General features: G+C 36.1%; 1 protein-coding gene across 1 annotated transcript in view; it reads right to left on the reverse strand.

The window, feature by feature from the left end:
- tph2.S (tryptophan hydroxylase 2 S homeolog) overlaps nt 1-24,804 on the reverse strand; it is a 99,105-nt gene that overhangs the window by 60,834 nt on the left and 13,467 nt on the right. The window contains exons 3-8 of the mRNA XM_041588601.1: nt 23,904-24,087; nt 23,527-23,627; nt 14,823-14,890; nt 14,539-14,735; nt 10,014-10,149; nt 3,153-3,279 (exon numbers count right to left, since the gene is read on the reverse strand). Coding sequence (XP_041444535.1) covers nt 3,153-3,279; nt 10,014-10,149; nt 14,539-14,735; nt 14,823-14,890; nt 23,527-23,627; nt 23,904-24,087 — 813 coding nt within the window. The remainder of the gene's footprint in view (nt 1-3,152; nt 3,280-10,013; nt 10,150-14,538; nt 14,736-14,822; nt 14,891-23,526; nt 23,628-23,903; nt 24,088-24,804) is intronic.

The following is a 24,804-nucleotide window of genomic DNA, read 5'->3' on the forward strand; positions in this document are numbered from 1 at the left end:
CTCCCCTTGACTTATACAGCAATTCAGCAGGTTTAAGGTGGCGAATAGTCAAATTCAAGTTCATAAAGGGCCAGATTATAATAAATCTTGAAATTTCGTTTGAATAATTCACAATTTGAATTTGGTCAAAAAAATTTTTTTGAAAATTTTAATTTTCACTTCAAACCTTAATAAATTTGCCCCTTATTATTCACTCATGTCAACAAAATTAGCTCTCAGACTATCTCAGTCATGCATGTCCTCAGACAAGCCTCCCAGGAATTTTCTTTCTGGCATTGAAGTTCATCATCGTTTCCCAAACCTTTATAAATTAAACTTTCAGAATCATCCTTCATGTTCCACAAATTATTGCCTGCCCATTCACTACTGAGCCTAAATACATAACATTGGCACCACATTGTTTATATGTGCCGCCTCTACCAATCACTAAGGTAAGTCATTCTCAGGTCAGCCCCCTCCCTGTCCTTGTTCCATGATATACACAAAAATAACATGCCTTTACATAGCCGACTTATGGTATGCCCTTTTATTAGTCATTTTACGGCATATTAGTGTTTACATACAATATCACTTTCAAACACTTAGCACTGCAGCAAAAGCCATTCTGCCTCTAGCAAAAATACTACTTTAACCACTTTCTCTGAAGTCCCAGCACAACGTCGAAGAAATAAAAATCCTTGTTTGATTATTTCATAGTAGAAGGTCAGAAAACAAGCTAATCAATCTCTCTAAAAGGCAAAAAAAATGACGCTCAATGAAACTAATATATAACATTATCAGAAAACTCAATCACAATCTAATGGAAACAGATGGTGATATCTTTCTTTTAAGAGGTATACATAATGCTAGGCTTTTGACACAAATCCTTGAAGTGTAAGAGCAGCCATTTATCTAACTCCTGAATGTATTATTGGCTCGAAATTGCCCAGGTTTTGCATACTTGTACTTTCATGCATAAACATTTATTATAGACATGAAAACATTAAACAGATTACTACCTGAATATGTATTTCACAAAAGAGTACATCTAGCCTAGCATACAGATTGAAATTTTGTACATTTGTACCCCGCCCCAAGCAAAATGATAGTTTTTCACATTTAAGCAACTTTTAATTTGTTTTACCGCTTATGAATGCAGAATTCCATATGCCGCATTTCAAAGCATATCATATTGAATACTTGTACTTTTTTCTACAAACTGCCTGGCATTCTGTTTGTCTGTTTCAGTGCAAAGCTTGAATCAGAGGGACCATGTTCTGCACATTTATTTAGCTAAATGGAATCAGTATGCAAGAGTAGTTATTTCAAATGCAGGCTACTGGTTTACATAAAACGATGGGAATACTAATCAATATGTAAAGTGGTATGCCCTGGACCTGATATGAAATTACATCTTTTTCTACATTGATCTTTATAATGTATTCTGACCTGTTTCTTTTGATCACATTGTATTGTGCTTTCAGATGCTATTGTGTATATAAGGAAGTGTTCATCTGTTTCAATTCAGTCTAGTGGAAATCCACAAATAACTTTTTTTATGGACCATGTTAAACCCCACACCATGATGTTAGTAAATGCAAAGCAACATCCAAAAGGGGGTTATTTATCAAAATCCGATATTTTTCTGATTTTGTTAAATAAAAAAGTCTGACGAAACTAGAATCCATGATGTGACCTTATTTATTATTAAAAAAGCATGATTTCATCGGATCAGGGACAAACTCGATAAAATTGAGCTAAAACCCGAATCGTACAATTTTTCGTGCTTTTTCCTGAAAGGCCTGAATTTTTCAGATTTTTGCCAGAAAAGTTGGATTTTTGGGCTAATTCGAACGTAGACGACAGAAATTTCCAAATAGGATAGGAACCTCTCCCATTGACTTACTGTATATACAACCTCAGTAGGTCTGAGATGCTGGATTTTCAGAATTTTTCCATCCTCGGGGTATAATAAATCTCTACAAATTCAAGGTTTTTTTTCCACTAAAAATTCGGATTTTATAGTAAAAAAAAACCTAAATTTTTTTGAGTTTTTGGCATTCAGACTTTAAACAACCCCCATTTTTTTGGGCAAATATCAGGCGTAACTAATCTGGCCCGGGTGTAGAATATGCACCTGCGTCCCTCCCCCATCCCGTACCAGACTCGTACTATGTGCACAGCACTTCATTGCACAAAAATCCGATTCCCTCCCACTACCAATTTACCTTTTTTATGGCTCCTGCGGGCCCCAAGGGCACAGGGAACCCCTGGTAGTTATGCCACTGCTGTAAATGTTTATATCTGTGCACACCTTTATATGTTTCCTCCACTGACACTGTTGTTACCAGACCGGTCAATCCTTTGTTTTTATACTTATTTGTGTTCTGGTCATTCACACATTTCTTGGTTTACAAAATTCCCAGCATGATATATTAATAAAAGGTAAAAAATATGCATATGTAGGTATGAAATCAACTGTATCAGGTGAGATATTTTAGGGAGCACATTATACTTTCCCTGCTCACAATGAAAAATGCTAAAAGGGCTAAATTGCACTAAAGCAGTTCACAGTCGAAAACAAGTAAAAATCTCAAATTGCTATTGTTGCATTTTGAGCATGTTAGCACCTATGTTAATAAATGAAACATTTTCACCTAAAGATGTTAAAACTTCTTTCTACAAATTGTCAGTATGAATTGGCTTTCGTGTAGTTCTTGTACAGATTATTATATATGAGGGACAGTGCCATGTATATGTTATACAACAATAAATGCAATGGCTGTTGTAGTTAATGTATGCAGAACTCAAAGTAAGAGTTAGTTTTAGGGTTATTTTGAAGTGACACAACTGTGTAAGATGCTTTTCCATTCATTCCCAGTATGAACAGCAACATTGAGCTTTACTATCATTCCAACAGTTAACACCAGGGCTTAAAATCTACTCTCCCCAGGTCTACCCAATGTCTGCACCAGAACCTTTTGCAGAGACCCTCAGCTTGCCTGAGTTACTGCCAGAAGTCTTCCTGTCCCTATTCAGTGGCAGCTCTACCAGCAAGAAACTTTTGAGGGCAACATCAACGGGAATGAAACCATATTCTACAAAATAATTGCACTTGGGTTTCTGATGACTAATTTACCATTGGGAAAAATAATGTAAAATTTCTAACTTACAGTTGCAAGTTTCTGAACATCTTCATCAGACGCACCCAAGGAAGCAAGACCAATCTCTTGTGAAAACTGGGCAAATTTGGGATCAGCAAGCAAAGGAACATGGCCCAGCAATTCATGGCATGTGTCCCTGTGAGAAATATACATATGTAATGTTATTTTAATGCCTTTGACATTTTGTTGGTTTATGTGACAGTGGTATATTCTATTATACATTGGTGTTTCCAAAAGTCATGTTATTGTATTATCCATTCTAAAAATGATTCATATACCTGCACTTTATGCAAGTCGTTTAGCTAATTTTGAATAAGGATTTTTTTTTTTTTCAAACTAATGAAAAAGCAGACCTGCAAACACACTTCTTTTTTTTGTTTGCTGTATTTCCTACATTATTACAATATTTCTCTGCATGTTGCTAATTAAACATATATATTTTTTTCCACACTCTATACAAATTGTTGTGCATAAAGGTGCAAAAAAAAAAGTATATGTATTTGCAAGTAGGACTAGCACAGTTATTTAGCAAAGAAAAAAGAAAAACAACATTTATTTATTCAACCACCATTTTTGTAAAACATGTTGGTCCTTATTAGGACCTTGATTGGTCCTTGATAAAAGGTTGGTGTCTTGTTGCAGTTGGCTGGCCGGCTGTTGTACAACACTGGATTGCTGGTGCTCTGCAATTGCCAGTGCAAGTTACTTTATCAATTCTTCCATTATTTCACAAAATAGTCAAAGCCCTTTAAAATGACTGAAAAAGCAACAGTACTATACTAAAAACTCTACCACTTCCACACAACATATGTGGAAATATACCCAACTAGCAATGGCAAAGTGACACCAGACAAGTGGCCCCTCACTTCAGGTTGAAGGGATTCCTCCATGTTAAGGGCTCATACATGCAAGCTGATAAACCTGCATTCTGTTTTAAAGTGCTTAGCTGAATGAAGGAACGCAGCCAACTCTTTCTTATGGGCCTGTACTGACACAGGGGCCTGTAAGCGCCAAATGCAGGTAGAACACTACATGCTTCATTTCACCTGCCTTTGGCACTTACATAAATGAATAAGATGCTTCCTTCCTGCGCTCCCCTGCAGATAATACACACATACCAGCTTTAGAGACAACACAAAGCTGCAAACTCTGTAGAGGATCTAGGAAAGAAGACTATTTCCCAGCCCAAGGTCTACAGGACCAAAGGAACATAACATAACTTTTAAAAAAACCTGAGAAAAAAATTTACCTCCAAAAATATACTGTACACCCTCTCCACCACTTTCCAGCCAGTGACTCACAATATATATATATTCCATACATAACCTCATATAGCCAACAGTAGGTATTCATTTATTATACCCTCTTTAAAAATATGCCTTCCTTTTTTATCCTTCCAAACTACATGAAATTGTTTTCCTACTTGATGCATTTATTCCTCTCTAGCTTTCTGTCTGACCTTCTATGGCTGGATTCATCTGGTATACATCCAGCACAAACTGCACATAATAATTAAGTTCTTGAAAAGAACATTTCTCGTTTCTTATCCTTCTTGACACCAATGATATTTTTAACAGTGTCCTGCAAGCTTCCCTGTGGCAGTCGGCTCCTTTTTTTCTTACTGACATAAGTATAGCCCTTTTTTTGCCAAAATCCCTACCTAAATGCTTCTTTTGATTGATTTTCTCATTCCAAACCCAGATGACCCATTTGCAAGTCCCTTAAGGTTCAATCAGTCTCCCCTTGCTTTTCTTATTGCATAGAAAACTCATACATTTTCCCTATCCATTATGTCCTAAATTTCAAACTTCTTCTCTGCTAAATTCTCATATATAATTGATGTGATCATTTACATTTTATACGGCATTGTTGCCAATATAAAATGATTTTACAAATATGCTCAGAATTACCAATCGCTTGGTGCAGAAACAATGCTAGATTAGCATCAGCCATCTTTTGTGTTTCTGTGTCATTCTTAAAAGAGAAGTGCAACTTTGTTTACTTTGCGTATATAAACTTTTGGATTGGCCTATCAGTTTTTTTATTTTTATATATTTTTAATAATTTGTCTACTCCTTTTTGCTTCTTATTCAGCCAGCTTACAAATGGGGGTCACTGGCAGCAAAAAACATGATTGCACTGCCAAGCTACAATTTTGTTATTGCACTTGTTATTAGCAACCAATCAATCTTTGTTTTTTTAAAATGAATTATTAATTGATAGCTATGGACAACTGCAGTTGCACTTTAGCAAATGAGCCCTTGTGTTTCTGCATTAAGACTACAGGGAAAAAAGTTCAGCTTTTCTAAGTGCATTTCATGTGTTAAGCACATTATGTAAGATGCTGGACAGCGGGGGAGCAGGATTTTGCCAAAGCGTTTGATACTGTGCCCCACAAACGACTGCTTTCTAAATGAAAGTCTTTTGGGCTTAATGAAGTCGTATGCACATGGATAGGAAACTGACTACAGGATCAGATACAGAGGGTGGTTGTACTTTCCATTATGGATTTGCACTAGGCAAATCCATAATGGAAAAGGACCTTGTAGATAATAAACTTGGCTATAGCAAGCAATGCCAGTCAGCCACTGCAAAGGCAAACAAGGTCTTGAGCTGTTAAAAGGGGCATAGATTCATGGCAGAAAGGGGTCATTCTTCCACTGTACAGAGCACTGGTAAGGCCCCATCTAGAATATGCCTTACACTTTTGGTCTCCAGTGCCAAAACGGGACATGCAGAGAAGGGCAACTAAGCTGGTAAAAGGTATGGAAAATCTTAGCTATGAGGAAAGACTGGCCAAGTTGGGAATGTTCATGCTGGAGAAGAGGTGGTTAAGGGATGATATGATAACTATGTATAAATAAATAAGGGGATCATATAATATTGTCTCTAATGCTTTATTTACCAGTAGGTCTTTCCAGCTGCCACAAGGTCACCCATTCCGATTAGAAGAAAAGAGGTTCCGCCTAAATATTCTGCAGGGGTTTTTTATAGTGAGAGCTGTGAAGATGTGGAATTCTCGCCCTGAATCAGTTGTACAGGCTGATACATTAGATAGCTTTAAGAAGGGGTTGGATGGCTTTTTAGCAAGTGAGGGAATACAGGGTTATGGGAGATAGCTCATAGTACAAGTTGATCCAGGGACTGGTCCGATTGCCATCCTGGAGTCAGGAAGGAATTTTTTCCCCCTCTGAGGCAAATTGGAGAGGCTTTGCCTTCCTCTGAATCAACTAGCAGTTTAGACAGGTTATATATAAACTTAAAAGGATGACCTTGATAGACGCATGTCTTTTTTCAACCTAACAATATGTTACTATGTAAGCACCTGGGATCTAAACCCTCTACTTTCTCTGTGCTTGAGCTTAGTACCTGTTGCAGCAAGCATTACTCAATGACTTCCTTATATATATATATATATATATATATATATATATATATATATATATATATATATATATATATATATATATATATATATATATATATATATATATATATATATATATATATATATATATATATATATATATAGAAGTCCTATATAATGTTGCATTTGGGCACACAGGTTCATGCATGCAAATAAAACATGAATAAATATTGGAAATTAATATTGTAGACTGCATACTATTGTCCTAAGTATTAATGTGCCACATGAATTTTCCTATTCCAGTTTTAAATATATTATCTTTCACTTCTCACTTGAAGTCAAACCCACAAATTCTCCTTTTTACTGCACAAGCAGTATCCACTACATATATGTGACTAACTCTGCCAAGTACAGTTTACGCATAGGGATCTATAGAACAGTATTAAGATGCTACAGGGGTGTGATCACTCATCCAGCAGTAAAACGGTTAAATGACACTTGACATGTTTTAGTGTCTTCAGTTATTTTGATAAACTGAAAAATATATTTTTCGGGGCTGTTGTCTTGAAGCTCAGTTGTCTCCTGTACATACCTAAAGATTAAAAAAGTTTCAATACAATACCGCCTTTGATTTTGCCATGAAAAAGCTGAAATATAGCTGTTTATCAGTGTGATCAAATGAAGCGAATACTTTATGAGATACCTGCCTGGTATTTGGCAAATTAAACTGCAGCTGTCTCTCAAGTAAATTATGGTCTTGATTGGTTTTAAAAATAGGTACTAAATTAAATATCTCTACTGACCCCCACCAGGTTTTCCTGCAGCCCACCCTGTGATACATATGTCTCTATAACTAAGCCACTGCAATTCATTTGTTAAAATGTACTGTGGCACCAGCCCACACACTATGTTGAACTGGATGCATATATTTTAAAAATAAAGGTACCATAACGGTAACATAAAAATAATGTAGTAATTTTTTCCCATTTGATTTTTCTATTTTCTTCATACATTTTTATGTGGTGAGTAACAATGTTTCCAGCATTTATAGGGATGCTATTGCTCTAAAGGACCCTTTAAATAAATTAATTAATCTACAACCTGCTCAGTATTGTATTGTATTCAATCTCAGCCCTTGCCCCTCAATAGTGGAACTGGTGTTTCTAGTATAATGACAATAAAATAGAGGGAAAAAAGCAAGAAAGACATGGTGAAGGGGTTGTACCATGGGGAAAATATTAATATAAGTCAATCCTGGCCTCTTCCAAATATCAATAAGAGTCCTGTCTAGGGCAACTTTCTTTTATAATGATTACATTCTGTACTGAGCTACTACATAGATTTGATGGCTTCCAACACAGAAGCAGCAAACTCATATAACTCATATAACCATGTGAAATTGTAACAAGATATAAGTAAGGCTCTGTAAAGAGCAGAGGAGTGTTAACTATGTATTAATTAAAGCACTGCGTATCTTGACAGCGCTATATAAATAAATGATGATGATGATGATGATTAATTGATTTAAACACATATGGGGGTAAATTTATCAAAGAGTGAAGTTCCCCTACTAGAGTGAAATTCCGCAGCTCTCCATTCATTTCTATGGGATTTTGAATGGCGTATTTATCAATGGGAGGAAGTGAAATTTCACCCTTTGATAAATACGCCTTTAAAAAACCCATAGAAATGAATGGGAAGTGGCGGAATATCACTCTAGTGGCGGAACTTCACTATTAACTTCACTCTTTGATAAATATACCCCATAGTCACTTGATTATAGACCAATAGCGATCAGTACAAATAGGGGATCCATTATCTGGAAACCGGTTATCCATAAAGCTCATAATTACGGGAAGGCCATCTCTCATGGACTCCATTTTTCATCAAATAATTCAATTAAGTAAAAAATGATTTTCATTTTATTTGTAATAATAAAACAGTACCTTGTACTTGACCCTAACTAAGATATAATTTATCCTCACTCGAGGCAAAACAATCCTATTGCTTTTAATCATTGTTTAAATTATATTTTAGTAAAGTTTGAGTAGAGTTTAGTAGACTTAAGGGATAACGGATAGAGATTCAAATTACAGAAAGACCCCAGGTCCAGAGCATTCTGCATAACAGGCCCTATAATTGTATTTAGATTTGTAAGACGCAAAACCATGTGCAAAATCTCAATGCCAATCTCTAGCCATGTGGCCACTATTTGGAATGTGGCTGAGTGCCAAACTGCATACTCATACCCAAATCTCTTCACATTCACATGACAGTAACTTTCAACATGCACAGTCACTCACTTGTACAGTATTTCCAACGCAGCTGAACTGCACCCTGTGCCAGCAAACTCAACCTAGCATTCAGTTTCAAAATAAAATCCTTAAACAGGTTGGTGTAGAGCTATACTATATTTAAATAACCATTTGCATTGCAGGCACAGCAGGGGAAGTGATTAATGACTCTGCTAATGAAATCTACACTTGGAGGAGCAGTAACACCAAACATAACAGGATTTTGTATGCAATGAAATACAATGTACTAGTACCCCGCAGAGGGATACCTTGTGTGTTTGCTTCAGAAACACTAATACACTTTATCTAAATAAGATGCTGTGTTGCCATGGAGATAGACACTCTGTGCAAGACAATGGTTTTGTTCTTACACAGGAAAATAAACAGGGGTTAAATGTCATTCATGTCTCTTTAAAGTATGTTTTGAATGAACAGATACCCAAAATGTAAAAATAGTTTTGTTATGGCATCACTGGTCCTTTACTGTCAAAAAGCTCTATCGCTAATAAGCTAATTCACTTTTGTGATACTGTTTTTTCTATTTGTTCTTCATTCCTTTATTGGTTCTCCCACCTAGTTGGTGTCATTACAAAAGAGCAGGACTGTTGATGTTTTTGTTGGTGCCCTCTTGTACTAATTAATAACTAATTAATAACTAATCAGCCCCATTGCACTCAAGCTAACACTCATTTACATTATAGTAATGCATAAATATGATCTTTTTGACGGCTCCTGTTGTAATTTACAATACATTTGCAAAATTCCCCCTCTAGTCATTTTTATCATTGCTGACAACTGGCTTCCTAAATGCAGTTAATTCAATAATTCTCTTAATTCAAGACAAAAGCTTTCCTGAAGTCTCCATTATTACAGCTTATTTCTGGAGTGCTTTCTTGCTGGATTGGTTTTGTGATGCAAATACTAATAGCAAGGACAGAGCAGTAATGTACGGGCACTGCCTTCTGCAGAGGAAAATAATTGCATCTTGAAAAAGAATTTGAAGAATGTATTCTCCTATAATCAAGTGAACCCAACCTTTATTGATTTTCTTGGATAGAAAATGACAGATGTTGTTCATTAGCCGTATTGTGCACAGAGGAACCTTAACATAATTGAATGTGCTATAATTTAAATGTTGCATCCTCCGTTGCATATTAATCTCCACAGCCAGGTTTCATCCTGCTAGAAATTAGAACACAGCATACTTACGGCTCAGGTGTGTAGAGGGGATCTGATCCATGCCTAATGTACTGCGTGCAGTGAAAAACCCGGTAGGCTAATCCTGCTAAAAAGTCTCTAGGTGATAAATAGCCCGCAACAGGTCTCACCATGAAGCCAGATCTTTCTAAAGGAGAAAAGAAAATTATAGTGAGAAAAAAAGGCATTTTGTGAAAAGATGCTTCAATAATGACTCATGCTAAGTAGGGAATTTAACTTACTAAAATTATCCTATTAGGAATGAAATAAAGTTCCCCTGCAATGCATGTATCTGCATATATGAATATAATACCTCTATATTCATCAGTGCTTGAAAAGCCTCAGGTCATTTTCCTTCTCAAAGCAGCTCTCATTTTTATTATGCACCGTATTTCCTTTGCTATATAACCTCACAGCTGTAGATTCATGAATATGTGTGCATCTATATACATATATCTATATTTATACACATATTTATAACTGTAATGTAGAATGAAAGTCAAACAGCAGGTGACGCATTCATTGCCTCTCCCACATGAAACAATCAAAAAAGACAGCATGACAGAACAAACCAACACACATGTATGTGACGCTTGTGACAAGGAGGGAAAGGGAAGTTGGAGACAGAAATAAGGGCAACTTATTTTGGGATCTAACATATTTCACAATATCATTTTCCCTGAACTGAGACTTGTTCCCTGCTTTGAAATTAATTAACTGATGATAATTTTCAAAGCATGAAAAGCTAGAGCAGTCGTATTTAATATGCCTGTATAATTAATAGCTGTGCCAATGCACTGTACTAATCCACCGCCAAGGATTATGTCCTGAATGCAGAATGATATGGGTACTCCATGTTCTGGGCACACACTGGTTCTGTTTCACCCATCACAGGTCCTAAGGTCACAAACCAGCTCATCCGTGCTTGTATGAATGCTAAATCTAAGCTGTAGTGCAGAAACCTCACATTTACCCAGAATTATTTGTGTTTGTAGAATGATCACAAATAGAACACAGACCAGGAGCTTTCTGAGACATTCATTGTTTTTCAGCAACAGTAAACAGGACGTCCACCTATAATATATATTGCTTTCTTATATTCAAGGTGTTTCTGCATTTTATGAACATTGCATTAAAAAAAACAAGTAATGTCAAATATTGAGAGGCTTTTGAGGTAGTGGTTGTTGATTGCCACCAAATGCATTAAGCATAATCGTCGTGTGTTTTTAAAGATTTCAATAAAGTTTGATGTATTATATGAATATGTGCATTATCCTTCTTCCATCCAGTCCAATGTGTATCTTACTTTGTATGTAAGGGCAACTATTCTGCTGAAACAGGAAAGGGGCTTCCCCAATTTGTTGCCACAGAAGTTAATGCATACAATTATCAGCCATGTCATTTAACTAGGAAAAACACCACCAGACCATTATTTCTGTTTCACTGAACTTTACAGTTAATATGAAGCCTATGGTGCCCATTTACTAACACTACAATTAATTTGTTTCAATGAATCTAAAAAATTGGTGGTTTTCCTACATTTATTAAAAAAAAAAACTCGAAAAAATTTGAGAGTAAATACCATGAAAAACTCTAAACCAAAACTTTGCCAAATAAAAGTTGTTGAGGTGCTTTAGAAGTCATTGGGAGCTGCACTGATCCTATTGGACCACTTTAAATCAATTCGGACTTTTAGAGGTTTTCAGATTTTTTCTCTATTACAAATAACATTATAGTCACGTATTATATAGTAATGTGAACAGTGTAAAAAATATGTAGAGTGAATGTAAATGTTAACCCTGTGAATGTGATTGGAGGCTTGAAATGTGAGGCACTGGATTTAGTGATTATGTTTGGTGTATAGGAGAAATGGCCAAAGCAGGATACCAATAGAGTAAATGGCTTGAAGAGACTAATGGACTAAGCTGATGTTTTATTAGTACAAAGTGAATTGAGTACTGAATCTTGCAATTTAACTAAGGAAAAGAAAGCTGTTTGGATGTAAGAGAAGATCAAAAGAGGATACTAACAAGATAAACACTACTTTGACTGAGAGCTTAATTGACTGTGACCCATGAAAGAACTCTGAACAGTGACCAAAGGAAAATCAAATTATAAAAAGAATCACAAAATGTGCAACTTTCAAATTGCTGGCGATGCCAAGTTGGAAAACAAATTGTATAACAAATAAGTGGTTGGTAATGTCAAAGGTACCAGTGAAATGAGGCATTAGAATAACGCTCCTGATCCTTAATAATGGGTTTTGGGAACTTATTTTGTTCTACACAGCAAATGTCAGGATGCTGATGTTTACAAAATAAAAGCACTAAAGAAAGGAACTGCTATGCAAATCAGCACAGACTTGTTCAATATATTGTTTAGCACTCACTCTAATGGAAAGTGGCACCTTATTTATCTTGTAGGCATCTCAGAAGTGGCCCGTTTGATGGCATGATCAACCTTAATGGATTCGATGACCTGACTAATGAGTAAGGTCTCCATGTTAGGTTGGCAAAGTAGATAAAAGATTCTAGTCCTAATTTTTTTTTTAAAAAGAACCAGAACTTTAAAATGTGCAATTGTGGCCTTGGCCATTTGTAGCTTTTTTGCAAGCAAGAGGGCACATGATTTTGTGTGCTCTGGCATATGTATTCGTACACCAGGAGGAGGAGCCACATTGCCACAAATTGCGTTTCATTGGACGCGCTTGTCAAACAATTATTGCTTGGAAATGCAAACAGATACAATTTTAAGAGACAATGCCCTGAAAAGGTGTTTTCAAGTGACTGTATGACCAGCAATGGAGAGCAAATTGGTAATGTCTCTAAGCAATAGCACTAAGCAATTGTGGGGCAATTGTGGGTACTCTGACACAGACAATTAATAGTAGCTCAGGTTGAGGCACACTCAACAGACAAGCACTGCAAAAGCAATGTCAAGAGACTGCTATACCAGACAATAGAGGACAAACTGGCAACATCTCCTGAGCTACTTAAAAAAAGCCAGTGTGCCACTGTTCTACTGCTCTGGCAAGAGCAATGTATAGTTTACTTATTAAATTACATAGAGCCCTACAATGCGCCAAAAAGAAAGAAACAATGTGTAAACTGTTCAGGAAAGGAGAGTGTTAAAATTGTTCCCTTTAAGCACTGAATTCATTGTTGAGTGCACAGATAATGTCTTATGCACATCAATAATCCAGTACTTACACTACTTCAAATATCTTTAAAAACAAATGTTTATAAAAGAAAGAAATATTGTCTTGGGACTGCCTGAAAAAGGTAGTATGAAACATCGAAGAGAGTTTCCTAAATAGGTTAATTCCTTCATTCAGAACCATTAAACATTCTACTAATAACAACTATTTTGGTTGATGTAAAGCATTTTGATTCTAGATTTAGATTAATCTTAAAGGGTCTATACTACCACAAGGGTAGTTAATTACAGTTTACAATTTAGAGTGGGAATTACAGACATTATGATTGTGCAGCCATCTAGTAAATAAATCCCATCAGCATCTACCCGTTACATGTCAAAATGTTGTTAGGGAAACGTGGAAAAGGAAAGGGTAACTGAACAACCCCAAACATATAAATGTAGTATACTCTTCCTAGCACTTTACATTAGTTTTCTGTTTAGGCCAGTGCTGGACAGAAGAGTTTGAGAAATTAATTTGCGGATGCAGGAAGGGTTTTCTAAGGCTTCTCTGCTCAGAAATATCTGATATCTCAGACTGTACTCAAGCTAATTAGAATACATATATGTTGGGTTGTGCATGTGCTATGTGTCTAGCTTTTAGAGCATCTGACCTTAAGTATCAGTATCTATTTACCTTGCTTTGCACCCCTATGGATGAGAGGTTTATGTTAGTGCAAGCTAGATGCCCAACACGGGGAGCCATTTACGTTCCCATTATGAGTATAAATTGACTGCTGTTTGTACTGGTATGATTTATGACATGCCTTGATTAAAAAGTTATATATGGTTATAATACAAGAGAATGTTTTGCAATAAAAAATGATTTGGAAACCTGCAGGAACCTTTTTCTTGTATATCAGAAATGTACGACTAGCCGAAAAAGCTGAACTTTGATTCCCCGCAGTTCTCTTCAGTCTGTACACAGTAATGCTTGTTAAAGCATCAAATGCAGGTTCCACAGCTGTTGTCTCCCTATTATAAACATGGAGCAAGCGAGTGCAAATTTCCATTGGACTTTCAGCAGCATGATGTGGAAGACTCAACACCAGTTCTCTGATTCAGGTCTGTTTTTTGAAAATCTATTTAAATGTACTACAATGATTAGCTATTATGGGCTCATCATTACTGATATGAAAAACAAGCACAGCAGATTCTTAACTTATAAGAATGGCACCAACTGTAATACAAGAACACAGTGTTCCATTTAACCCCTAATGAGCAGACTGAACCAAATCAAATGAGTCTAGTTAGATAGATAGACAGACAGATAGCTTGAACAATATATCATATGTCATTTTTCAATGCACATAAAGAAAATAGCTCCTTATTAAACTCATACCTTTGAGAAATATAGCGACATCCTCAAGTTGTGGAACATTATCTTCTCTGTACCCACAATATTTGGTTAACAGCGGGAGGTTCTTCAAGTACTCTTTGCAGGCGTGCGTTGGGTATAAACTGGTAAGTTCCTTAAAGACAGTGCCCCATGTTTTTATCTCTTCTGGTGTGTACTCCACTCTAGGTATGGGTTGGCCACTGAATTAAATTACATTTAGATTACTTTTGGGTATTTTTGTCAGAAAATAGACAACACAGCAAATTTTGCAGAGCAAAAGTACTTACTATTTATAGTTAATGGCCACATCGACAAAGTACTTTCTTCTTTGTCTGTACACATTGTCCTTAAATCCCTAAAATTGAAAAATAAAAAGAAAAATTGTCTGTGAAGGTTCCCATTCATCCAGGCAATGGTATATTTATATCAATAAGTCAAATTAACTGGACTTGCTGTATTTTTTTTCGGTAGTCATCCGACTGGCTTTCTTAATTCTCAATTCTGAACTGAGAAAGACAGTCAGATTACTAGCAAAACATATATGCTTGTGATGTCATTTCTGCCACTACCTAGAGCCCATAACCTCAAGCCCCCACCTCTGCCACTAAATTTTATGGGAATTTCCCGGAGGCTCTTTTTTGTTTGTTTGTTTGTTTTTAAGTTTCGCAAACAAAAATGTACAGTATTCACCATATAGGCATCGAGGGTTGCCCCCTAAAGCTGCCATAATAGGCACAGGCCCTCGAGCACCTATATGGTAAATACGGCCCTGATCACTGTCACTCCTACTGAAATAACTTCCGGCCAGGAAAAATATTCCTCCGGCTAAACGATTGTAAAAGTAATGTTACAGACAAAAATATATACTACATTTTAGTGGAAATGTAAACCATCTTTTGAATACCCAGAAATAAAGTATATGAAAATTGGCGGCTCAGGCTTATTCTTCTTATATCAGAACTGCAGTTGAAAGCTAACAGTCCATGCATGCCATTGTTTTTGAAAATGCTCTCTATGTGGATGGCCAAAAACTTGGCAAGAAGATCCAAGATAATTAACCAATGAGAACGCTGCTTATCAGCACTGGCAGTCATCTGGCTATTATCCTACATACAGAAATGAATGTGTAATTCTGGCTTTATAGTTTGGCTATAAACTAAACTGGTTTGACTAAACTGTAGTCAAACATCAGAAGGAAGGACATACTGCTGTTTTATTATTCTGTTATACTGTGAACTGTGCTTAATGCTTCCAACTCCACTTGCAGAATATGAAGCCATAATTATACAAATCAGGTGAGGATTATTTTGCATTTTGATTGGGCTGATGACCCTGGACAACTGGGGAGAAGTTTAAGCAATATTGCTTTATGAATATAATCTTAATATTGCTAGACAAAAACTACCATCAAGCTTTACCCTTGATATGATGTTAAAGTATGCCATTATTCTTTGTGCAGCAGGAACTAAGGACCTTTAGATACCCTTTAACCCTCAGTGATGGATTCTGGAATGTGAAGTCCCTCTGCTTTTTATAGTGAGTGGTGCACAGATTCTTTGGAAAGAAGAGGGACTTCACTTCCCAGAATCCATCACTTTACAATGGAACAATGTGAGAGAGGGGTTGCATTTCTCTGTAAGCATAAGGGGGGTTGGCAACTGATACTTATATAGAAACTTACTTTATAGAAATTGATTGTTTCCTTTCAATCCATTTGGTATGTTTGTAAAAATAATTTATTTAATATTTAATTTAAAATAATATTTATCTTTGGATGTTCAGCTCATGTTTATGTACCTCTTCTACATAAGCCCAACTCAATGAGCATGACAAAAGTGTGGTACATCTAAAATTTAAGGCTTTATTGGAACAAATATTTTACATTCGTCAGATCACTTCATCAGAAGTGATGCTGAATTTCTCCGTTTTTGGAGTTGAGATATTGGTATGTGTATTACATAAGCTACTGCTGCTTCTTATATTAGATGAAATAAAAAAACACAAGTCATTTCTTTGGCAACTTCTATATTTAGTACATGCTCCCTTATCCAGGAACCAGTATCCAGAAAGCTCCAAATTATGGGAAAGCCATCTGCCATAGTCTATTTTAAGCAAATAACAAAAGCGATTTCCCTTTTTCTCTGTAATAATAAAACAGCATCTTGTACTTGATAGTAACTATGCTGCATAAATCCATATTAGTGACAAGATAATCATAACGAGTTTCTTTTTAATTTTAAGCATCACATGTACTAAGGTGCAAAACACACACAATATAGACTTGAACTAAAAACAAAATGTAAGAGCAAGTTTACTAAAGTGCAAATACTCATTGGAGATTTTATGGTGCACGTATACAGTATATCGTATCACATTCACACTATGAAAAACTTCAAATTTCTAATGTTTTTTTTGGCTACTTCGACCATCAAGTGGGCTACTTCGACCTTCGACTTCGAATTGAACTATTCGAATTAAAAATCATTCGACCATTCGATAGTCGAAGTACTGTCTCTTTAAAAAAAAACTTCGACCCCCTAGTTCGCCACCTAAAACCTACCGAAGTCAATGTTAGCCTATGGGGAAGGTCCCCATAGGCTTTCTAAGTATTTTTTGGTCGAAGAAAAATCGTTCAATCGATGAATTAAAATCCTTAGAATCGATGATTCGAAGGATTTAATCGTTCGTTCGGAAATAACGGCTACATTTGTGTAAATAACACCACTTATCGCAAAATAAAATTGTCTCTTTTAAGTTTAGCTAACATGGGAGAGACAATTTTATTGCAAAAATACTCACAGTGATAATGGGTGATGGTAGAAAGGCAATTTTTAAGAACTTTAGTAAACATATGCCTAAATGTTTTTAAGTATGCTACCGGTATGGTGATCCAAATTATCAAAAAAAAAAAAAAAACCTTATTTAGAAAAGCCCAGCTCCCAAGCATTCCAGATAATGGGGCAGAGTCAGTTAGAAAATGGTTTATCACCTGAAAAGTCATGAACAAGAATTAATTTGAGATGCAATTCAATTCAGAAAAATCAATCTCACGGTTTAGCACACAAAAACTCTGTTGAAGTCTATGGGAAAACACTGGAATTAGGACAAAAGTTTTTCTCCTCAAACTGGATCTCAGCCCTGAGTTTTCACATGATAAACTGTGATATAACTTTTTCTCAAGGAATTAAGTCTGGTCCTATGTATCCCATACCTAATTCATCTTAGGAACAAGATATGGTAGATCTAAAAGTCACGTATATAACTGTACTGCAGCATTGATATGAGTGCCTCGCACAAGCATCATACACACAATTCCACAGAGACAAACACAAATGTTGACAAATTCTGTCAAAGCCCAGACAAGCTGCAGATAGTTCAGATTGGTGATAACACCTCTGTGACCTCACATCTAAAAAATATCATTTACTTATATTTGGGAAACAAATCTTTTTTATATGTACCCTAAGGGAACGGTTCTGCAGAGCTGAAAAGAACAATCTCAATCTATCATCACAATCTGATTTAAAAGCAAATCCTTGGTGAACAACCAGACAGGAAAAACGAGGCAGTTTCTAATTGCCATTCAGCTGGATGGATTGGCACAGACTGGCATCACTACTATACCGGATGTTTGCCGACCCCCCCCTGCCCAGTCAACATATACAAAACAAAGTTGGTGTGAAACATTATGACGTCCATTCATTTTGCTCACATTAATAAGAGATACAGCTCTTTCTACTCCTCTTGTCTAACACTGTTTTGGGAACAGGGACGTTTCCAGAGTCTAGTGATATAACAAAGTGTATATAATGTCTGCAATATCAGCTATTGTATAGCTGATATAGCTGTGTATATGAATAGCAAAAAAATAAATAAATAAAAACACTGTAAGTAAAAATAGCTACATTGCATCCTTTACATTTTAGTGCCTGTTAGGATTAGGATGTCAAGTTATTTAAGTACATTATAAAGTATGAAATATCACAACATATTCCAGAAAAGTCTGCTTTTTGTTATTTGGGAATACTGCACATATACAAAGTTGTTATACAATGCTGTAAAATGTACACAGAGACGGGCTTAATATTAGCTATAAAACACACTTCCAATAAATACCAAATGCTGCAAATGTCAGTGTTCTGCATGCAGATCTGGCTATACCCGAATACAAATGAGGTTCTCATTATTCGACAAAAGATGGAAGATATCAATCTTAATTTTAGCCCCCTTTATTTTCCAGATGTTCTAGGCAACAAACACAACTACCAGTTGCAAAGGAAATTGCCACTTTGAGACTGAAATGAAATTCCAATTAGGCTGCACACAAACCCCCATGGGTTTCAAATAGGAATCTGCAATGTGTTAGAGATGCCTCCAGCATACAAAGGGACTGGGACGTTGGAACTGAGCAGAGCCGATACTGATCTCATTCAAAGACACAAAAGTAGAAACGACACCTATATTTAAGTTTTTTTGTCTAATGTTCAGACTTACCTACCAAGAGTTCCATTTAACTGTTTCCGCACTTAAACATGAGCTATTTATGTCAATTTTTGACATCCTGATTAAGTAGAGGAAACACTAAAGCAAGTGGGGGGATACAATAGCCACAGTTTAATTCTGCATTTAGTGATTTCACTTCACAACCTGCAAGGTGGGGAGACAATTGTCTGTAAACAATCATATTTTTGTCCCATCTTCTCTTCAACTTATTTCCCTGTATTGACGCTTTCATAGAAAATATTTTCACTTCATAATCATTTACATTTTTCTAATATATTCCATTTGGGATTTAACCAAATGCTGTAGTGTTTGAGATTAACTGAATACTTAGTGCTTCTGCATAGCCAAACTATTACTTTAAAGAGAATGTTAAACATAATAGAGCTCTAAGCACTTCTGCAGTTTACATTATTTTGTTGTTGTAGATTCCAAGATATCAGCAAAAAAAACGGAAGCACCAACTGCAGTTCAGTTATTCCAACCTTGATGTCAGAAGTAAAAAAAGAGAACTCTCCTGATGTTGATCTGCATAGGAAAGACATGAGAAAGGGTAACTGAGGATTCCCACATCTTTCCTAAGCAGAGCAACATCAGAAGAGAGAGTTCTCTGTTTTACTTCTGACATGTTCTCCCTACCATATTCCAGTTGGAAGGATTGACCAGCAGGTGATGCTCTTGTTTCAGTGTTAATTATTTACTTTTGCTAATATCGTTACAAAAAATAATGTACATTTCAGAAGTGTTTATAAGAGTACTCTGAGCAAATTTACATTTATATGTAGATTTATTCTTCCTTTAGAGAACTCCATATATTAAGGTGACAGATATTTTCGGATGCTACAATTGCTTTTGTATTTTTTTGTTTAAAAAATCTAAACATGCAGAGAGTTCAAATATCATTTGGTATCTATATAAACCGTTTGTGAAGGATTTTGTGACGTGAAGTTTTGGACTGAGTACATTATTGATACTGACGTCAACATGCCGTTTCCATCAGGGAGACATAAATAATGCCCACTTACACTACTGTATCAGAGATGTGGCATACTACAATTTTGTTACAACAAAAACATGCTGAATTGGCCTGGCAAAAATCACCTTACAACTTCAACATAGGTCTATAGGTTTGATTTCTGTGTGCAATGGGGGCCATCATTATCATCACAAACATGCCATTAATCATTCTAAATACATGTGCATAAGTCATGGAACATCTTCATAAAGTCTAAGGGAAGTGCTTTAATACTCCTTGTAAGAAGTAGGCAGTCATACTCTAAAACAAAATATGTTTTTGTGGGAATATCACCTCTTGAGCTTCAAAAATTAATTTGAAAAAGTGCAGTCAGTTAACTCTTGTTGTCACTCCTGAGCAGTGAGGTAGAGAGGGTACTAGACTTGATTGCCTCAATTTTCTTGGGATGTATTTGGCACCTAAATTGATGTAAAACAAACTGCTACAGCGGCTAGATGCTACAACGGAATCTCCTAAGTTTCATTAAAACTACAATAAATGCACTGTTTTTTTTAACTTTATTTTAGAATTATTTTTCAGGATTATATTCTGTATTTCCATAGCACCTTCTGAAAGGAATTTGGTAGTGATTAGAATAAGGGAGTCATCTGGGAGTCATCTGGTCCTCTGGTAGTCAGTTCTTGAATTATTTATTTTATTTATTCAGGGACCAGCTGCCAATACAGAGTTAAAACTAATATTAAAAAAGGTTCCATTTTACCCTTTTTACTTACTGTTTTTAAGTGTTAAATAAAGTATAATAAGGTAATTCCTTTAGGACAATGACTTGGTTCACCAACATATTTCTTACTAACCTAGATAGTGACACATCCTTTATTAGTAGAGAAAATCAGAGGAACCACAGTAGTGCCATAAATCCCTTGATATTACATCCTGAGCCATAGTTGCTAGGTGCAAGGGGTTATACAATTTAATTGATTCAGGGGTAACCAAAAAGTTGCATTAGTCTGACTTTTACTAATGTCATTAATAAAGACCTAAGTGGTCCACATCTGCCAAATAGACAGCTGAGAATAAACAATGTAAAAGCATTAGGGAAAGTAGAGCTGAGGAACATCTGCGGAGTTGCTGGTTGCCTGTCCCTGTGCTATAACAATAAATGTTCCTGAGGCGCCTTCCAAACAGCAACTGTATTTATAAATGTGCCCTTTTATCTTTCTGAAAGATGAGCAGCAAGCAAAGAAAATGTTACATGAGCAGAAGGTTTATGCATTGTTGTATAAATTGGTTTACAAGTATGTTTATTGTTAAATTGAAAGAGAGTGAACAGTTTGTGTTTTAGGTAGAGAAAAATAAAAAATATATCAGTGAGGCACATAATCATTATTTTATGATATCATTATTTTACTTTATGGCTTGGAAAGGCAAGGAAAACTATCTGCAAATTTGTGAAGTATGCATAAAAATGGCTTGTATCATTACTTATTTTCTATTGCCAGAAAACTGAGAACAAAATATACGGACAACAAACTGAACGCAGAAAAGAACTGGTTGGCGCAACTGGACAATGTTCCCACCTGTCCTTTCTCCAAAGGGCATCCATTCCCCTGATGTGCAGTTCAGTAATAATCCTTGTATTGTACATTCAGCTTATTGTGCTGGGCAGTATAAACTGCTGAAATCACTAGGCAATAACAACAGTTTGACATCATCAAAATATCTAATTAGATTCCTTTGCTGAGTTCTTCCAGTAGCAAATCCATTCTGCCTTGGATCCTTGCTTGTTATCTGGCTACTGATTAAAGGTTTGGATTTCATTACACTACCTTATGATGAGCTGAAACTCACAAGTCTCCATATTCTTCTCTACTACCCTTTTAGGTCTACATAGCAGAAAGGTAAATAAATGCACTATACAAACTGGTTTGAATGGTGAGTTAGCAATACTTCTAATTCAGAGTACACCCAGTGTAAATAAAGTATAATTTTCACAGACATTTATATTCTACTCTATTGAGTAATTTTATCATTAATTTGGTGCAGGTTCACAATAGAAAAGGTCTGGTTCCTGTTTACAATTAAAAAGGCATATACGTAAGTAAAGGTATTAAATTCCACCAAAAAATCAGTCTAAATGGAGGGGTGTGCCTTGATATTAGGACCCCATAGAAACCAAAAGGTCAGAAGCAAAACAAATCTGTTATAATTATGGGAGAGCTGGCTGAATAGTGACATACATTTCCTAAATTTACATACATAGAACAAATGGAGTTACATACAGCAAAACCAATACTGGTACAAAAGGTGAGGAATGTCCTGTGCAAAAGAGCTTACAATCTAAAGGGAAGGGAATAAGACACAAGGTGTGGGAGTGGCCAAGATCAGAATGAAGTGGGCGAGAGATGTAGTACTGTATGTGGTATTGCATTTGGTAGTTAAGCAGAGGGGGTAGGCTTCTCTAAATAAGTGCATTTTAAGATCTTTTGAAAGCAGAAAGTTGGGAGAAAGTCAGACAGACCGTGGGAGAGCATTCCAGAGTAGTGGTGCAGCCCATGCAAAGTCTTGAATGTGAGTGTGTGAGGAGGTAATGAGAGAAGAATTGAGTAGCAGGTCAGTAGAGGAGCGTAGTAAGCGGTTACGTGAAAATGTAGAGGAGAGTTCAGAGATGTAGAGTGGGGCAGAGTTATGAAGTGCTTTGAATGTCAAGGTCATTCATTTGAATTTTATTCTGAAAGGTAACGGAAGCCAGTGCAGGGATTGACAGAGTGGCATGGCAGAGGAGGAGCGGTTGCTCAGGTGTATAAGCCTAGCAGCAGTGTTCATTATGGACTGGTGAGGAAGGCCAATTAAAAGACAGTTACAGTAGTCTATATGTGATATGATGAGAGAGTTACTGAGAATTTTGGTGGCATCTTGGGCGATAAATGATCTAATTTTGCATATGTTCCTTATATGGAAGTGACATGATTTAATAAGTGACTGGATATGAGGAGTGAATGACAGGGCAGAATCTAGGAATCAAACTCCCGCCCAATACTGCAAGGGAGAAGTGCAAACCACTAAATCACCATTCCTGTATATTGTGAGATATGTAATGCTTTAATGAAACCTCATGCAACCCAACATGTTTAAGTGCTGCAAAAAATGTAATTTATGCTGTGAATCCCACACTGATACAGGTCACAGTTCTAAAATTGGGGAGAATGTGACTTCTCTGCTCTCACATTATTTTCCTGCATGAGTCAGAGATTTGGAATGTTCAGCAGCCAGACCATGTCTCTCAGTTGTCTGCAGCAGGAAAAAATGGTGTGTTGAGACTTAGCATTTATAAATCATATAATAAAATACTATAAGCAAAGAAATAAAAATTGTTGACACATTATTAAACATTTACAATTGTGTGAGAGTTATTATGAGCTGCACCATCCCCTCATTATATATGCACCAAATTTATACATTTCTCTATATCAATTTAACCTTAATTGAGTTCAGAGCTCATTCCTTGGCCTACTTACAGGATGGTCAGCATCCAGTTCTGATCCATACATCAAGACTCTGTTGGAGCATTTATCAAGTTCAGATATCTTCCTAGGAAACCACAGCACTCCTTCCAGCTCTACTAGAAATAATATATAAAATGTAAGAAAACTACAATCAAAGGACTCAAATGTCCTTAAGACAAGTTGGAGTACATCTTTCCATTATAGACCTAACTGCAATTTGCAGCCCCATGGCAAAAGAAATAGTACAATCACAGTGATCATAACACATACTGTAAAAAATGTTCTACCAGCAAGATCAGTTTAACATATATAATTTAGGGGTAACACAAGCTTTATATTCAACAGGAAGGCTATTACACAGTGTGAGATGGGAGACCTGCAAGACTTGCCTTCATCTTCCCTCCTGATCCTCTCAGCTGGATTCAGGGATATGATGTTGCTTTGAAGTTTCAGCAGATGTTGGAGTTCTTGGCATTTTTTCTTGGTACATTCAAATTCCACATACATGTCCACCTCAGACTTGTTCCCTTTCGATTTCCGTGATTCTATGTGAATTATATTCACATACTTTTCCTGAAGATTGAAAACATATCACAGTTATTCAACTACTACTGATCAATGCATACAAAAACATCTACAGTATTTCTTACAGCTGTAGTCCCATAGGAAAGAACCTATGTCACATAACGTCGTGCAGTGCATGCACAAATAAAATGGGATTTATTATACCATCTTTATCTTAAATGGATCAAAATACAGCCCACGAGTCAATGGACATGTAGGCTGAAGTATTGTTTTTTATTTTATTAGAAACTTTGCATATGAGCAGGGCTATTTTAATAGACATTTGCCCATGGCCCACCAAGACATGGATCCCACATTCAGACCTTTAATATGCTATAACTTTTGACTGAAACATCTTCCTGAAATAGCAGACCCCTCATTTTTATCCTCTGGGAAATCACAACTGATATGTTCTATATAAAAGACTACATTTTTGTAATTATGGTTTATCTGCTCCCATGACCGGAACTTATACTTATTTTATTCTAGTTTATCTGCTTGAAGATACTACTTTCACATTAACGAATACCATAATGGCATGTCCTGGGGCTGAGTCACTTCTATACTGCTCTTCTACTTTTCATAAAGGAAAAAGTGTTCAGTCAAATTCACAATAACAAGGGCATCTGTTCAGGGCCGGATATACATAGCGGGCGCCCCTAGGCCCACTGCCGTTTGTCCACCCTGTCCCCTACCCTTTATTCATGCAAATTTTCATGGAGATTA

Source organism: Xenopus laevis, chromosome 3S (genome assembly GCF_017654675.1).
Source record: "Xenopus laevis strain J_2021 chromosome 3S, Xenopus_laevis_v10.1, whole genome shotgun sequence".
Lineage (NCBI taxonomy): Eukaryota > Metazoa > Chordata > Amphibia > Anura > Pipidae > Xenopus > Xenopus laevis.